This window comes from Hirundo rustica, chromosome 2, assembly GCF_015227805.2.
Source record: "Hirundo rustica isolate bHirRus1 chromosome 2, bHirRus1.pri.v3, whole genome shotgun sequence".
Classification (NCBI taxonomy): domain Eukaryota; kingdom Metazoa; phylum Chordata; class Aves; order Passeriformes; family Hirundinidae; genus Hirundo; species Hirundo rustica.
In genome coordinates, this window is record NC_053451.1 from 22,394,393 (window position 1) to 22,413,097 (window position 18,705).

Consider the following 18,705-nt stretch of genomic DNA (forward strand, 5'->3'; position numbering starts at 1 on the left):
CAAAATAAAACTTCTAAGTGGTGAGGTGCCTGCAACTCGTGTCAGGAACATTTGTATTTTACTCCCAGAAACAGAGATCAGTATATTAATGGAAATAGAAGTCGGTAATTGAAATAAGCAAGAACAATGAGGTAACTACAGCAGTGAGGAAATCGTATTTTAAATCTTTCTTTCATCAAAGCAAGACACATGTCAAATGTTAGCCACTGAGGTAACTTCTTACACTCACTTCAAGGGGAGTTAGCAGCATCTGACATTAAAAAAGACACCTATTTTTTTTCTTTCTATTAAAAATGCACCTGTAAATACAGAATATGTTCACGTCTCAATCATCAAAGATTTTTTTAAAGGTACATAAATCAAGGTATACCATGGCAAAAGCTGGTGGAGAATGGGTATATACCATTACACACTACATATCAAGTATGTGAAATATTACATATAAAATATAAAAGTATTACATAGTCATATTAATCCTAAGCAATGGAATACAGCATGTTTAGTTTAGTTTCTTAGCAATTATTTTTGAGAACATAACAAATATTCTGTTTTACCTCAGATAAACTTCCCCTGAACTGAAAGCAGGGAATGTATCCAATAACTGGGTAAAACTGAGTGGTTCTTAAAAAAAACAAACAAAGCACAAACTATAATTCAATAAATATCTAAATCTACTAAAAATCAGTGAAAAAAATTTTGAGCTTTTTTTTTTTTTTCCTAATTTGACCATCCTCTTCTTAAATAACTTTGCAGGCATACTTATCTTTATGTATCATAATTAATTCCACTGATTTCAGTAGCATCACTCCCAGGTACAATTCAGATGCAACTTAGCATGCATTTAAGTAACTGCAAGGGCTTCATTCCATCTTGTCAAATTACACCAAAACACCCACAGATGATAGAGGTGAACATGCTTACATCACCTTACATCACATCACATCACACTTCTTACTTTGTCAAGGGCCGCATTTTCCAATTTGCCTTTTGCAACTGACAGTTTTTGCTCCAGATCTGTTAGCTGTTGTGCCTGTGGGAATCAAGAAAAAAAAGCTGATGCAATCTGCAATGCATTTTTTTCATATGAGAGAGGAGAGAATATAAATTTTACAAGTAATATAGATGGGTTGGATCAGATTTGTTTTTCCTGGGGAAAAAAAAAATGATGGTGAAATGTGCTCCGTTGATGTGAATGCGAGTTTATACTACTTCAATGTCAATAACAAAATTAATTCCATACTATAAAATATTTAATATTATGCCATAATGTCCTTCTGGAAAATTCAAAGTATTCAAATGTCTTTCAATTATTTTGTTCATTTGTCTGACTTCTGAGTGCAATTCAAACATTATTTTGTAGTTTTAAACATTGAGATGCCAACATTAAGCTACTTTGGCATAAACAGACTAACTAGAAAACACCCTAACATCCTTGCATGCAGACACCTAGTGAAATTATACTACCTACTAGTACCCAAGGAGGCAACTCCAGATTTTTTTCTCCATGTGAATTTTCCTGGAAATATAAAAGGAAAATTCACAAGAATAGCTAGGTATGCAACTACATAGCAGGAAAGCATCTCGGGAGACTTGTGTTTGAAATCAGGATCAGGCAAGTAGCCTGCACCCTGAGCGGAAGGACTTCTGGCTCTAGGTAATGTGTGTGTCATGTATGGAGTGCAGGGGTTCAGAGAATGCTTCCAAATGTTCAGTAAATAAAGACAATTCTTTTCTCTCTCCTTGCCTAGCAAGTGTATCAACCCAGGCTGCTCGCTTGAAGGAAATCCATTCTCTGCAAGAGTTTTTCATTCCAGGGAAGCAGGAGCTCCCAGATTCCCGCGGTTCTCAGTCCTGTCATTAATAACACGTTACTATGCAACCAAAAAGAGTAAGCATTTTTTTGCTTTGTACCTGCAATAAAACCAGCCTAGTCATTGTTTTCCCTGTTTGAAAAGGGAACCATAGAGAAGGACACCGGACTCGCCCGTTCTCTGAAATTCTGATTAAGTAAATATACATTTGCACGTGCAGAATAATTGGATAAAATTCTCATTTGTCAGATAAAGGGCAATACAGTTTTATTTCAACCCAGCATCTGCAAGTGCATTTTCCCTCAACACCCTCCCACGCTCCCAGGTTTCTGGAGTTCAACCCCAGCCGGAGATTTTTTTTGGTGACACACTTTTCAAGATCTCCTGCACTCTGCTGATTGCAGCACAGCTTAATGGACAGCCACACCACGGAACTGCTGTTTAGCGTAAATCCTAGAAAGGTGGTTAACTTGGTCTCTGCTGGGGTAATGACTGTCCTCCCAGCACACGTCACAGAGGAGGTGACGAGCTCAGGCAAGCCTGTAGTCCTCAGCAGAAGGCTAACGTGGTGTTTATTAGCATTAGGCATAGGCTGCACTGCCAAATGAAACGTCAAAAGCCTGGAATTCTCAGTTCCCAGCTCACGTAAAGAACCGCTAAGTCGCATTTTAAAACAGGATTAGGCCTTCGTCTTCTGATTCATCACCAGAGCCACAGTTTCATTAGTCAAAACCAAACTCGCTTCGAAGTGGAAGTCAACCGTTCGCTCGCACGTGGGAAAGTCTCCTGTGAACTGCAGTCCTTAATTTCCACCGCATCACATTTCTTACAGCTAACACCGGTCACTGCCACAACGCACGCATCAGACCCCTGGTTTGGTCCTTTAGTCTGGTAACAGAGAACCCGCCACAGAATTGTATCGGTGTGCATTTTATCAGTTTGCAAAATTTAAGTGGATTTATCACTGGTTTACTGGAGAAAAAAATTACTAAGATAGAAGAAATTGCTCGCGTTCAGTAACTTTCTGGATTTTTCCTAAATACGGGATACAAAATCACAATAAACATTGCCACAATGTTTAAAAGACTGAACGCCGACTCTGTGCGTGCAGACGTACTTCTCATAGAACCGGACCAAGGAATTTCTCACATCATTAACCTTTTTATATTGCTACCTACGAAATGATTTTTCAGTACAGCTGTACAAACGAACGCTCCTGGAACGGCGAAGCCCCGGCTGGACATACAGACTGGGGAAGGAGATGCTGGGAACGAGTGTTGTGAAAAGGGACCCGGAGATCCCGGCCGACGGCAAGTTGAATGTGAGTCCGCAGTGCTCTGCGGCCAGGAGGGCCAGCCCTGTCCTGGGGGGCATCACACACAGCATCACCAGCTGGATGCCTTGGGAAGGCTGACCTGGAACAGAGACTGGACAGAGCCGGAGAAGAAAGCAGAGACTGATTGAAAGGCCTTTAAGGCTACACCTCGGGCAGGACAAGAGCCTGAGCTACACGCGAGGCGGACCCCAAATGGTCACAACTGTCCCGTTCTGCTCCGCGCTGCTACGGCCTCACCTCGAGTCCTGCGTGTCGTTTTGGACACCGCGACGTAAGAAAGAGACGAAGCCGCCAGACAGCGTCCCAAGGAGGGCTACAAAGGGCGTGACGGGCCTTGAGGGGAAGCCGTATGAAGAGGGCGCTGCTCAGCCTGGAGAAGAAACTGGGGGGAGACCTCGGCACAGTCCACAACGTCCTTGTGAGGAGAAGGGGAGGGGCAGGCACCCATCTCTTTCCTCTGGGGACCAGTGACAGGACCTGAGGGAACGGCATGACACTGTGTCAGGGGAGGTTCGGGGTGGATGTTAAGAAAGGTTCTTCACCCAGAGGGTGGCTGGACACTGGAACAGGCTCCCCAGGGAAATGGTCACAAGCACCAAGCCTGACAGAGTTCAAAAAGTCTTTGGACAGCACTAATAATATGTAAGCCGCTGGAGACCAATGAGATTAAATTTATCAAACAGAAAACATAATAAAATCAATAAAGATAGAACTAACCAGAGGCTCAGTTTGCTACTTTCGATTCAGTTGTAATTTCTGACAAAGTCAGGCGAAACCTTTTAGAGAGCGCTGTCTTATCTGAAGTCTTTCACGGTTATTTTCTCAAATCAGTACGCTTAAAAACGCTACCTCTAAATGCATTAACAACAGCAAAGTCTCCTCTTCCAGACTCTATTCAGCTGTTATGCAGCATGATGAAGTCAACCTGTAGCTTATAGAACTTATTATCCCTAATAATGTGATGCAAGATCACTGGGGAAAAGAAAAAAAAAAATCTAATATTCTGCATTGCATTTATGTTTATAACTGGTATTTTATGATAGCATTTTTAGTTTAGTTCTGTCTTTCCTACACAGTTCTGGTAAATTTCCCAAAGGAGATCGCACAAGATCTAGATGCTGAAGAAACACTGTGGTGTGAATAAACACACCACAGAGTAAAGATCCCGTCTGAAAGCAAGAGAAATTGCAGTATTCTCTCAGGGAAGTTGATATGACATGCCAAAAGGGAAACTGTTCCCCGTTTTCTCTTATCATCTCCTTTTAACACTGAACTACAGAAATGACATTTACCATAACAGGGCAGCGTAAAAGCAGCAAGAAAGATAAGAGCATTCTTTCTGTGCTAGATAAATGAATGTACAAATAAAATTGTAGGAAGTGACGTCGCTTTCTTTTGGGGGTTTTGGGGTTTTTTTTTCTGAAAGCTTTCTGCAAGGAAAAAACAAGTTTAATGGTCCTTTGAACATAATGAAGAATGCTTTAAAATCTAATGCACTGATTTTTCAAATATGCAAAGTCAGCTGAATTCTGCAGCTGATAATTTTAGTATGTGCAGATGCAAATCCCGGGGGAGGTGGAAGCACACGGGTGAAATGGGGTGGTTTAGGATCAAGCCTGGTCACCAGCAGTATACAAATAAAACCGTATTGGAAAGCCTGAAACTTGCATCGTCATATATGTGCCAGCACACAAAGTACTTCCATAAAAGATCGTCACAAATTTACAATATGTAATCAATAATTTCAGGCCCAGGAAGTAATCCTAATGTTTACACAAGTTCTCTGCCAAATCAGGTCTTTAGTGGTTTCTCCCTGTTTTCTTTCCTTTTTCTTTTATTAGTTCATCTCTCTCTCTCAGTATCTAACGTAGAATCTCATTGTTTTCATTAGAGAAAAAAGTAATTTAAAATTCTGGGAAATCAGCTGACTGTGGCATGTGATTAACTTTGCTAACAGGGAGGGAAACACACATGGCATCGGTTTCACTTCAGAGGGAGGAATGGTACAGATATTTACCAAATCCGGTCAATAGGATACAAAAATGATTTCACACAGTTTTGTATTTGACTCTACCATAGCAAGTGATTTAAATGATTCTCACATGTCAAATAATGACTTCATTTGCATAGAACTAGGAGTTTCAAAGAAGTTGGAAAATGGTTTGGACTCTAAATTTGCAACAGTGATATGGTCCTTAGTCCTTCAGAGGTACTGAGCACTCACAGTACTTGAAACATTATTGAGGAGCGTAAGAATACCGAGGGCAAATTAGAGTCCTGTTCTTACTTTGCGAAGCTGCACTTCAAAGAAACCTGTGAGTTCAAGAGCATCATCGTGGAAACAAGCCAAATGACTCTATAGGAGCAGCAGAGCTTGTCAAGTGCTGGGAGCAAGCTTCTCCCCTCCCTCTTCTGTCCATTGCTCCTCTCTCCCGGTCATCCCCACTACGATCCCCGCCCTCTGCTCGCCATTCCCATCCGCACACCTCTGTCTTTGCCGCTCCTGTGCCACTGATTCCAGCCATGCGCTGCGCTTGGCAGACGTGCTCCGGTTTAACGCTGCTGACTGGGCACCTGGTGGCTCTGAACACGTGGAGAAGCCTCGAGCGCTCCCCAGGGCCAAGAGCAGCTCTTTGGTCAGTAAACATCCACCCTGACCGCAGCGTTCCAGCAGGAACCGATCCATCGTAAACCACGTCACTCGTGGTAAAACCATCCACAGAACACCCACTGGCACCTCCCTGACTCGTTGGCTAGGAAGTGTTTGTTCAGGTACCGAGCTCTTGGATTATTTGGTGCAATAGCCACTCCTATTCGCTCGCTTCTTTAAAGTTAAATTCTACCACGGCACAAAGATGAAGTCCATCCGTAGGCCAGGTGCTGTTACTACTCACGTCTGAACTACTTTTTTTTTTCTAGGACTGTCTACCAATACATTTTGTCTTACAATTTGAACAAAAGGGAAAAGAGATGAAGCAGTGGATCCAATATGTCTGAAACTCCGAAGCAAGCGCCTCAGAAAAAAGCAAAGGTATACTCAAACCATGCCACTGAAGCACGGTCACCTTTTACATTTGCAAGAGGAATTTCAAAAATACAGGTCACTTGTATAAACTGACGTTGAAAATCATCGCTAGATTTCTTTTTCTTCACCCCTTATTACTATCACATACGCACATTTGCATTTCACGAACAAAAAACCAAACGAGTTTGAATTCTTTCCTATTTGAGTAAAACATCGAGACTTCTTCCAGGACAATAGAGCCTAACAATGAGAAGACAGTTAATGAAGGAGAAGTAATTTAAAAAGAAGTGGTCTGTAATGCCTGAAACAAATGCGGACCTCAATCTAGCAAAGCACTTAAACTTACGAGTACTTCACGGAATCAGGCGTTTAGGATGATAACTTCAATTATTGTAATTAAGAGTAGTGTCATTCAGAACTAGTCAGTACCTACTTACCAAGGCAGAGATAAAATTAAGAACGTTCGGTGGCAAATTTTATTAATAATTTCTTCGTTTTTGCACTATAATGCAAAGCAAATTTCAACTTAGGTCAGTTCTTGGAAGGATAACGTGCTGCATGCTCTAAGGGACCGAAATCTGACAAAGGGACATGAACTCAAATTATACTCTCAGTAGAGATACTGACAAGCTCTATGGCCTTGGTACTATGACCATCACAATTTTTGTGATGCTCATTACTTATCTGTCCCGTGGCTTTGTATCACATAGGGAGAGTTTAAAAATATAAACATACACGCACATATGCTCCCTAATAATCAGCTAGATTATGAACCCCTTTGAAAACATAGGAAGTGTAAGTAAGATATGATAAAGAAGATGTGATCTACCAATCCACTGGAATGCTAAAGAGAAAGCTCCTTTTTTCCCCCTTTTCTCTTCCTCTCCCAGTTAATCCCCAGAGGTCGAGTTCAGGACAGAGCCATTGACAGTAACAGGCACCAGAATTTAAGAAATACTTTCTTGACGCCAGTGACATGAAGTAGAAATCCAGCAATCCCTCCCTATTTATTTCACACGTACCTGCAGAATTAATTCCTTCAGAGAAAGCATTCTTTTGATGGACAGGAGCTGCAGCTTTCCTTCATGCCCTTTAGAAATCTAACAGCCTGCAACATACATCCTTCTGGTGAACCGCTCCCAGAAGCTTGCAGTGCTCAGAACTGTGTGGAGAACACACTTCCCTCAAGTCCTCAGTAGGCCACATGGAAAAAAAAAAAAGTTGAGCGGGATGGGAAGGGAGTAGAAGTGGAAAAGGTAAAAGTCCAGGAAGATGAAAGTGGCTAGCAGCCAGGATTTTATCCCAAACGTTCATGCTGTGCCAGCAGGAAGACTATCCATGTCATTTATCAGGAAGAGTAACAGCTTCATAAAACAGCCTCAACAGCAATGCTAAGATTAAATCTGTTATGTTTCCAGTCTCAAAGCAATTAGAAATGAAATATCACCTGTTCTTGCCCAAACCTAGCAGCCTCTCTCTGATCAAGCAGCGTCCTGGGTTACAACAGGGGTGTAACCAAAGTACGTATCCTACCACCATCTCCGTGACTTTCTGATGAACCTCAGGTGGGTGCAGCACTGTTTCTCCACCTTTGCCACCACTCAACCACGGTAACTCCTTCTGGGGAAGCAGCAGCCACCCTGAGGGGTCACCTCTGCTAATCAAGGACTCCCCAGAACAACTCACAGAATCACATCAGCCCAGTGTGAAACTCCCCACCCTCGGGGATGTACCGAACATTCCCGCCTCCATATAATCTGGGGTTTGGGACCCGACACCTACCACTGGATTCTCAGGGGACAGGAGCTCTCCACCACCACCACCACTGGACCTCCAGAGAAGGACCAGACCTTTCCACAGGTTCCTTCTTTTGACAGGACCACTTCCATCGCTCCCGTGGGAATGCCACCACCATTTCATGGGACTGCTCCCACCGCCCTGACCAGCAGCGTGTCAGGTCCTGTTCTGACTTTGTCACTTGAAACCAGCGTTTGTTTCAATCTTCCTGGTAAACGGAAGCTCCGACTCGAGACCTCGCGCAAGGGATTTTGCGTGGGGTTCATTCCTGACACCGGTTCACCTCTCACTCAGCACAAGCAGGTACTTAAAAAACTTTCCAGACTATACCAAATGGCTTCTACTCGGCTTAGTGTGTCTGGCTTTAGACGTGAAACATGCACAAGCAGGTTTGTTTTCCTTCAGTCTTCAGACCTCAGGAACATGACATTGCTCAAGCTTATCATGAACACAGAGATTTGCTTTAAATGTTAACAAGAGTTAACTTTGTCATGAAGGAGCGCTAATTAAAGGAAAACCAAGAAGCATCTGTAAAATATTGGATCATTCAGTTAGAAAGATGAAAGATGTCACAGAATGTATGGAATAGCGCAACAGGCTTTATTCATCAGCAGGAACCTAGAATCTTGCTTTTTGTGAGCACAAAAATATAGATGTGAGTGTATTATATATCCGAAAGTGCATTATGGTAATAAGTCTGGTTTTTGAGCTGTTTTTTGTCTGTGTTTTGAGCTCTTTTCAGAACAAACTTATGCCTTAGAACTGCAATGATAAAGGCAGCTACAATATTCCTACTTTACTCCAATGCTGTATTAACCCGAATACTTTAGCTAACTATAGTGAAATAAAACTTACCTTAAAAATCAAATCCTTTTTCCCATAACGAAGCTCTTTCAGCTGGGCTTGGATCTTTTTTGACTGAAAGTAAGGATAATCAAGTCAGTTTTTATTTTATTTTATTTTAGATATTAAAAAAAAAAAAAAAAAAAAAGCATAGTGAACTCTGAGAACAGCAGAATCTAGATCCGATTTCAAATGTCGAATGCCCCCCTCCAAATAATTGTCAATTGCTCTTCCAGGTTCACAAGTTAAACCAAGCAAAAGTACCGAGGAAAACATAAAATGGCACTCACCTAAAGCACATAGCTGAGTTAGTACTATAAAGAACAGCTGCTGGGCTTACACATTTTACACATGAGCTGTTATTAATACTTTCCATGAAGCCTAACTGAAGGCATCACCTTCAAAGTAAACAATCTTATTCTCAGAAGTAAAAAGGCTCCACAGGCTCTGTAAAGATCAGGGTGTTCCAGGTGGTATCCAAAGGAATTGGGTTTTCAGCTTGTAACCATGCCCTTGAAAACAGGCACAGTTACGCTTATTTATATCAGTTTAAGATGATATTTATTTTATATATTGTTAAATAGATCCTTAAAATAATTCTAAGTAATAGTCTATATATTATTAATTTAAACAAAATATAATAGATTTGGATTTTTTGTACTAAACCCAAGTATCCAAGGAACATTATTTCACCATTTATCTGAGAAGCCTCTCAAAACAGTCATTTATTTTTAATAAAACCCACAGTCCTGACTGATACTCAATACATTTTCTTGTATTAATAAATGCCAAGTGTTTTCAAGTCCTTGGAATGGATTACAAGTCTCTTTCACATTTACTGAAAGAGCATTCCATAAACATAACGTATTACAAAAGTAGTATATCTTCCATAAGCTGGAATTTCAGGAAAGATTTGATCGCTTTCCAATTGATGCAGTCAAAATGCAGTGACAGACTTTTGGGAAGGCTGAATGGATCTAAAGACAGAATTTTAGAACCTTCTTTAAATGTTTAAATAGTACGGCCAAAACGGTCATGGTATTCTGTAAAATCTGAAACAAACAGCCAAGATCAGCCCAGCAGAATTCTTCGTCCTGTGATTTTATCTGCCGATACTTCCTTCAATAGCACTGTCCTCTGACCTGGGCAGCACAATCACTTCAGCTATGGAATATATTCCACATCACCTAAAGACCAGTGAGAAAATGTTCACCGACTTTTAATTGTCCTCAGGGCTGTGCTTAATAAAGTCTGCAGTTTCTGTCATACACAAGGCATCCAGATAGGCTGTGGAGGAATCTAAGAGTTACAGTTAAGGTATAACTCATTTGCTCAGTATGAAGCCTGTGATGAAATTAAGTCATAAAGCTGAATACATTCAGTACAGGTCAAAGGCACGCGCATGACCCGTAACTCTTTGTGACAGAATTGGGTTGTTCTGCAGATTTTCTGTGCTTCAAGGGAGAGGAGCCCTTAGCAGAGCCAGACAGATGCACTTACCATTAAACACAGGCCTCTAAAATACAGAGTCTGGTAGGATTGCCCTGGCACGCGTCCCTTTCTGTGTCCTGGAAACCCCAATGGTTGCAGCCCTCTGCCTTCGTCTCTCCAAGACTTCTTGGAGAAGAAAATGCAGCCGTGCAATACCTGCAGGATCCCAGGCAGGCTCCCACTGCTGCAAGCACAAACAAGGAATCGCCGTCTGTGTCTGTCTGCACGCAGCCCGAGGGAGCAAAACGAAGCAGGGCTCCCTGCTAGGCAATTGTACCCACAAAAGGACTGGACAGAATGACCCAAAGGAGACTGAGTTCACGCAGTTCTTATGCTTGGTGACCACGGCACTTCATTAAAACCAGAAAACACGCTGTGTTTCTCCGGCTGGCACAACCTAGCTGCCAAAATGACCGCAAAAAAAGGACGCTCCTGTAGCATTTCTGTTTGCTCCAACGGCAACACGCTTAATAGCTGCAAATTTGCCAGGACGATTCATAAAGAGATTCTCACCCTTTGAAATACACTCACAGTCTTGACTATTACTTCATTTATGTTTAGTTTTCTGGAGATCTCTGACTGCCGGGGCTCGTCACACTGCAATCAAATCAAATCATCCTCAGGCCTAATCCTTAGATGCAAATATTAAAAGAGACATAATCAGAGAAAAGATCTCCAAGTTAATTACCAAAGATTCAAATATGATGCAGCTAGTTGGGGTGGTTTGACCCCGTCTGGATGCCAGGTGCCCACCAAAGCCACTCCATCGCTTCCCTTCTCAGCTGGCAGGGGAACAGAAAATAGAGCAAAAGGTTCATGAGTGAAGGACAGAGAGAGGTTGCTCACCAATTACCATCATGGGCAAAACAGACTGGATTTGGGGAAATTAACTGTATTTATTACCAATCAAAACCCGAGCAGGACAAGAAGTAAAAGGATCTTAAAAACAGCTTCCCCTCCTCTGCTTCCCAGCTTCTACCTCCTCCTCCTCCCCCAGCAGCACAGGGAGACAGGGAATGAGGGCTATGCCCCCAGTCAATCCCATCTCTGCTGCTGCTTCCTCCTCAGGGAGAGTGGTGGACACAGGGGAAGCTTCTGGAAGCTTCCCAGAAGAAGCCACCCCAACAGCTCTCCCCACTACCAAAACCTTGCCTTGCAAACCCAATACACTGAGAAAAACAAACTCAAAAAAGGGGGTGGGAGACAGAAAACTATTTGCACGCACTGCTGCTTTTCCAAGCAGTAAAGAAGGGGAGAAAATACATCTGCATTCCTACACTGTGACATGTTTGAAAGCAACAGTAGCGATAAAGGAAGGTAACAAACTTCGGAAAACTTAAAAAATTACTCCTACCCCTATTATTTCCTACCTTTGAGAATTGATCAGAAACTTGACCTCCTAAGTACTGATCTCTGAGTTAAAAGGTAGAGAGTAATGAAGAAAAGGCATTCAACCATCATTAGGAAAATTTTAGTACAGAAGAAATTTTCTATGCTTTGGTTTCGTTCCGGCAAGGTGCAGTCACCTTAACGGAAATGATATACGGAGAAAACCCAGACTAAAGTCATGTGAGTCAATCACATTCACATCTAAGAGCTTTTTTAAATGAAAAGTTAAAGAAAGGGAGAGCTCCCATGAATGCAGGTACTTCTACATTGAGGAAGTTGCCAAATACAGGGCTTTTTGTACTGACTATCTCTCTTGCTCTTCAGCAGAGGAGAGATTTCTTTCCCTCAGTTTCATAAAGCGACCCTTTTCCCCTTGAAATAATGAAACATTCTGGGAATCAACAATAACAGCTCTTTCCCGTCTCCATGTTAATTTCAAAACAGCCTTTCACAATTCCTGTCTTAGCACAGACATGGAAATCATGGAAATGAAATCTGGTTTACATATGTTATAGATGTAGATATCTATGGAGTTACATCGCAGGCACGTCCATTTGGCAAAAACCTGAATTTGCAACTTGCTTTCTAATACCTTTGAGCTGCTTCTTGTGAAGTCACAGAAATGAGCTGGGATGAGAGCGCTTCAGGAACACTCACCATAGAAACATAATACATATTCTGTAATCTGGTGGGTGTATATATATATATATATTCTTGTGTATAATACACCAGAACCTCAGCACAAAAGGTTTTGATGCAAACTTCTTTTGGGTACATTAGATTTAGAGTGGAGAGGAGTCTTCCTTACCTCTTCTGCATGAATACCACAAAGCTTGTTTCCTGACAAGAGCTTGTTTTTGAGGCCTTTGTCCTGAGAGTGGGACAAAAAAAAAAAAAACCCGAAAAAAAATATTAGTAAGTGTTACTAAAATATTAGGGGACCCTTTAACTGTTTGATTATACTGGCTTTATTTTATATATTGATAACATCTTCAAGTCACCAGCAAAGATATTAAGAAGACAAGAGAGATTCATCAAGGCACAGTATCCTCTTACAGAGTTCTAAAAGGCATTTGCATTAAAGTTTGCTTCATCAGGAACAGGAGTGGTGATATTTTCTACTTAATCTGTCTCTCTGTCACTCTCCTTCTCTCCTCTCCCTTTCTCTATTTCTTCCTATCTCTCTTTACCTCGTATTTACTGGTCAACAAAATCCATACTATTGACTTGGGCATATGGTCTCATTTGCACCTGGACTTGGGCAGAGGCATCTCTCCAACCATTTTTAAAACTGGATTGTAACAGCCCACAAAAGTCAGAGCTCTTGAGGACAACTTGCTAATTTTCTTCACATGTTCTTCACAGAGCTTCCACGCTGAAAATAAAAAGCTTTCTGCCTCCGTCCCTGGGCTCAAAATCGCCGCTGTGTGCAGTGTCCTCTCCTCACACACTACGTGACAGCTGCTGCATTCAGCTGGGAGGCTGCTGCCATCTTTTTGTATCTCCAAATGGCAGAGCTGAATGGCGCCAGGGGACGTGCTGAGAGAGCACAGCTAAATAGGAAACTATTTTCGCAGTCACAGAAGAGCCTAAGATTGCAAAATGCACAATTGGGCGACACAAAACTGAGGGTGAACGCACTACTTGAAAGAACAAGAGCAGCTATGAAGGAAGCATTCTCATCATCTGTCTCTACATATCTGTATGCAGATCATTCTTTCAAAACCTACACATAAAATGCTATCAATCATTTAAATATATAGCACATCCAAATTGATGAGATTATAAAAAGCAATGTGCATTCAGTGTTTGGAGGCAGGACCTAAATAACGTAACCTTTCCTCAAAATCGTAGCATTTAAATTCAGTCAAATTTCAAAAAATCTGATATAAGATTAAATACTTTTAGGGAACAAACGTGGTACAGAAGTTTAATAGAAAGCCATTAGGTAGGGAGAGCTTTTGGTTCCTTTTCAGTAGCTAATATTTGCTGCCAAAAGAAAGATTCCGTTCAAAGCGGGTTTTCTAAAATGTGCCACAAATACAGTAAATATTAGAGAAGTCTACTGACCTACCTAAGCAAATCATTAACAGTCAGACAGTATGAATGCTGATTAATGAAGTATCTACTTGTGTTCAGTAAAAGGTTTTTTAATGGCTGGTCAATAGGATGAGACTGATAGGATTTACTGGAGTTTACAGGCTCAATTGCAGAGCATCCCATGGTAACGGGTGAGAGAAGAAAGCAAGGCACTTTTGACTGCAGATGGAGACAACTGAGAGCTTGGCCTAATCCACATGAGGAGCTGGAAGAGACATTTCCTACTGTCGTGGTTGAGGAAGAGCGCTCCCCAGCTCAGTACCCCAGTGAGACTCTCCCAAAGCAGCTCCCTCGCTCACCTCCTTCCCCTCCCACTTTCCACTCCAGGAATGGAGTTGGGAACTGGGGGCACAAAGGGGAAGATCACAGGCTGAGATAAGAACGATTGACTAGAAACAGCAATGAGATCAGAAAATGAACAGCAACAATAGCAATACCAAAAGGTGTAAGAAAAACAACTTACTCTGAAAATAAAACAGTACCAGACCATTTCGGTCACCATGCTTTTCTCTCTCCAACAGAGCCAGAAAGGAGAGAGTGCCCTGTTCCTGCCCCTGGCAAGTGATGCGAGCTGACAGCAAATAACATTATGGTCTGACCGTGCCCCCTCCCTGACTACTGTAAAAAATTATTCCCGTCCTGTCCAAAACCAGGACACATTGATGACTTAAAAAGCAACGTACACATTGCTTTTCAGATTGACCCTAGATATACACTCTGGTAGAGCAAAGAAATCAGAGATCCCCGTTTAAATGACAGCTTTGAGATCGAGTTTTCATATGCACAGACTCAGAATAGTTAAGAAAAGCAAAAGAACTGACCAAAGCAGATAAAGACAAGAAGCCTGGTTAGCCAGAGAACAAGGCATCGTACGAATAAAACATTTTCAAGCGCAAAGCTCTTTGCAAAATAAAGAAACGGAGAGGGAAACTACATCCTGATTTAGGCAAACTGTTTGGAGAGAAAGGGAGGATAAGGGGGAAATGAAATGTAATGCTGCTCAAATACTTCATGTTTCTATTCCAAGAACAGAGTTCAAAATAAATTCAGCTCAATAACAATAAAGGTTATTTAAAACAAGTCTTATATTTTATTTGGAATTTTGGGATCAACCTGGGATTGATACAGCATACAGCGCTTAAAAAAGCATTTTAGGAGTTTGAGGGTTTTTTAAATTTTATTAGTCATCTCAGCTCTGAGATGGCATTTCCTTTCTCCTCTTGCTAGTTCTTTTTAAAGCAAGCAGTAACAATATGAACAAAGTTTCACTGTTGTGTCAATCTACAGAACCTCCTGTCGGAAAAAGCAGCGAAAGTTACAGAGGTGTGCTCTCAAACTAAGCACCACTAGCGTGGAGTCAACCATTGCTGTCAAGGAAACACTATTTCGAAACTGCACACAGTCCTTCTCGTTTGTTTTTCTGCTCAGAGAATCTCCCTGGTGCCTTTTTTGCCTACCACAATAATGTGTTTTATATATGAAGCCAAACCACGCTTTCTCCCAGTATGAAATCTGAATTGAGATGACAATCAAATGTTCCTCTTACCTCGTTTTGGAGGTCTCATTTAATTCTGCTCTTCCTTTCCATTTCGGTCTTCAAAAAGTTAATCTACAATTTTAAAGAAATGATGAGTGGGAGTGGCTGAGATGTAATTGCAAATACTAGTTATTTTTTATGCTTTTAAAAGTTTTGGAAAAAAACTAACCACCAAACCAAAAAATTCTCCTTACATACCAAATTGGTATATGCCACAGGTCAAGTATTTGCTAAATCTACAATTATTTAGCATACTTGCTAGAAAACTTATATTCAAAAGAAGAAAATTGCTGTACGTAAATAGGCTTACTTTTGTTTTGTAGCAGTAGACAAAGTGTTTATTTTTCACAAGGTAGTTCAACGTGATCGTCAAAGAACTGAGGAATTTTTAAAACCATATCAACCGATTTTCCAACAAAAATGTTTTTCCCCTCTAAGAACACAGCTGGCTTCTAACGCAGTTATTTTATTTGAATGCTACAGTGTTGGTCCTAATCAAAGGCCTTGCTTCTAGTCAGACCCACCTCTGGAATTAAGTGTGTTGTACATGAAAGCATTCAAATATGGTCTTTAGAGCCCACTTAAGTGGGCTTGGCTTGGCAAGCAGAAATTCCAGTCACGAGGCTTAAGACTGAATTTAATCAAACACAGGTTAAAAAATTGTTTCTACAAATGAGTTTTTTCAGGACGGAGCTTTAATCACGGCTTATGGCATGCAGTGGGAGGAAGGAGGAGGTAATTATAAACAACTAGGATTAAAAGAAGACATTTCTGTTACGTTGAAGGAAGATGCTTTTGGATAGTTCAATTAGCATGCCTGTTTCCCCAGTGTCCCATGCTGCTGATGCACAAAACTCTACCCAAGTTCAAGGGAAACCGCAGCTGCTCTCACCTTGCAACAGATTTGTTAAGGAAAAACCCCAAAAACTCCTGTAAGAAACAGGTTCGGATTACAGAGACACTGACCCAAAGGTTAATGGTTTGGATGTCATGTAGATAAAAAAGAAATGACACCCAATCTGCATGACCTGAGAGCTGTTCTTAGAATCATGCCCACACTCCAGCAGACATGCCAGTAATCTAGAAACCATCAGCGAACTGCCAGCACTCTCACCCGTATCCAAAGAGAATGCTTTCGTCACTTGAGAAAGAAATGTACGTAGGGGGCCCACGAGACCAGCGCCACCCGACGTGCACAAACAGAACTTCTTCTGCAAACTCTTCCAAAGTTTTGTCTAAGTGCTTTGATGGTGGAAATACTGACGCCACATCCGCCTGCCGGCTGAGAACGGCGCTTTATTCGGCACCTGCCGAGCAACGGCATCCACCAGCTCTGAAGTTTAGTGCACGTAGAGATAATAGATATGAAGATTCTGCACAACAAAAATAAAGGTCATAATCCAAATATTAGATCAAGATGAATGAGGAGAAACACGATACGGCTATTTGTTGTGGTCATTTTGTTTTTTCAGCTGTTCAAAGGAATTGCCAGCTATCTACCATTAAATACTGAATAAACGAATATACTAGCCTCCAATAAAGAATGTTCCCTTTCTTACACCTGTCTCTCAGGAATATTAATATTCCTTCAAGGCACTTCACTTCTAGCTGTGAACATATATGAAATAATTAAAGAGGTGTGATACCAAAATTATTCTCTCTACATAGCTTGGATCTGTCAGGGAAGAGGCATTTAAGACAGAAAAAATATTTTTACATCCCTTCCTTTTTCAAAAATAATAGAAGCATTATTTAGGAACACATTAATTTTCGCCTTTATATTAGAACAGCACTTCAAGGGTCTCCTACTAAGTCTCTGACAAATGAAGAACCACCTAGTCACAAAGTACAGCTATGGAGCCCTGCATAGGAGGGATTTCTATGACTTGTCTGCTGGAGCCAACGAAGGGGTAACTTTACTTATCCATTTCAGTGTGCCCGTGCGTGCAGCTTCATGCTTTAAGGCAGATCAGTCCCTACCAGACCATTTGCACGACGCTTTTAGTAAGTCTCAAGGACAAGACATAATATCGTTTTTTAGAAGAGATGTAAAAATACCACTTTCAGTCATCAAATCCTGACAGTATAATAAGCAAGAACAGACATTTATACCCAGCTCTAAATTAACAGGTTGCCTGCCTTTAATTGCTATCTGGCTGCAATTATGACAATACATAATGAAAATACATTGTCCTAAGGCTGAACTTTTCAGTACTACGCAAGGACACTGCTTCCATATCACGGAGACAGTCACCCACGAGACTCAGAGCTCCGTGTGCTTCAGAGCTCATGATGTTCATTAAATAAAGACAACAGTTTCCATTCCTCTACTCACAGCAGTTGGTGACCTTGAAATGTTTAAATTAAACGTTCCCCCATCAAAATAGAGAATGCTTTAGCAGATGGCAGCGACCTAATTCTAAGAGTCAAACAATAGTAGTTAGCCATGAGAGGATGGCAAAATCCCAACATCACATCGTCACTGCGCAGCCAAGACTCAGCTGTAAGCACGTTCACTCACCTCCACGCTTCTTGTGTCTCGCTCAGGACTAGAATGAGCAGTTAAGGCGTAGCTGAAATTCATTCATTAACACTCGACTATTTTGGCCGTATCTGGAAACCCTGACACACTCACTGGTCCTCTCCTGGTCTAATTTTCAAGTTAGAGTGTAAAAATTGACTTTGAAAGCCAGAGGGAGCCGTTTAGGCTATTATGTAAAACATAGAAAATGTTCTTTCCTTCGGGCAAAAAGTGTTCTACAGTGTGCTAAACACTTTTAAAAGCAAAGCTAAATAGACTTTTACCCACTAGTATTTCTCAGATGAATGGAACTTCTAAGCTGCAAGTTAGAGTTTGATTAGTAAATGAAACTTTTGTCAAAGGAACATTTAGGACTTAATGAACGGTCAGAAAAGCTTTTACTAGGAAAAAACAACTATTTTTGAAGGGAAAAGACCATCAGGTCTTTTTACTAAAAATCTTCCAAGTATGGGAGTCCAAAGTCCCCACATTCTGATAGTCTTTTATTACTAGAAAAACCCTACTGATTTAAAAATACCCATATGGTTTATGGGTTCTTTTTGTAAGTCACACAGAAAATGTTACTTCATTCTCATTTCTCATCATGAACACTGAGCAAAACAAGGAAATCACACAGGCCTATTTTCTCCCTTACTTTGACAGACAGTCCTGTATCTGTATTGCCAAGCAATCCATTAGCATATCTTCTTTAAAATTGATAGCGTGATATAAAATACCAACAGAAAAAAACCAGAAAAGGTAGACTAAACTTACTCTACTTGGCCAAACTATTTTTGAGGGTTTCCATGCTTCTTTATCTTGTCCCTCATCCAGAACCGGCCAGCTCTTTATATA

At 41.1% G+C, this 18,705-nt stretch overlaps 1 protein-coding gene across 14 annotated transcripts in view; it reads right to left on the reverse strand.

Moving 5' to 3' along the window:
* The window catches only part of LUZP2 (leucine zipper protein 2), an 84,762-nt gene that overhangs the window by 14,325 nt on the left and 51,732 nt on the right, over positions 1-18,705 (reverse strand). For 8 of the 14 annotated variants that reach the window (XM_058424158.1, XM_058424156.1, XM_040057303.2 and 5 more), the window contains 7 exons: positions 15,339-15,401; positions 12,501-12,563; positions 10,992-11,085; positions 10,313-10,487; positions 8,825-8,887; positions 3,385-3,624; positions 956-1,030 (listed from right to left, as the gene is read on the reverse strand). In XM_058424158.1, the coding sequence (XP_058280141.1) occupies positions 956-1,030; positions 3,385-3,624; positions 8,825-8,887; positions 10,313-10,487; positions 10,992-11,085; positions 12,501-12,563; positions 15,339-15,357 (729 nt within the window). In that variant the 5' untranslated portion in view covers positions 15,358-15,401. Of the gene's footprint in view, positions 1-955; positions 1,031-3,384; positions 3,625-8,824; positions 8,888-10,312; positions 10,488-10,991; positions 11,086-12,500; positions 12,564-15,338; positions 15,402-16,443; positions 16,703-18,705 lie in introns of those variants that run through there. The other 6 variants (XM_040057301.2, XM_040057300.2, XM_040057296.2 and 3 more) reach the window with 3 other exon arrangements.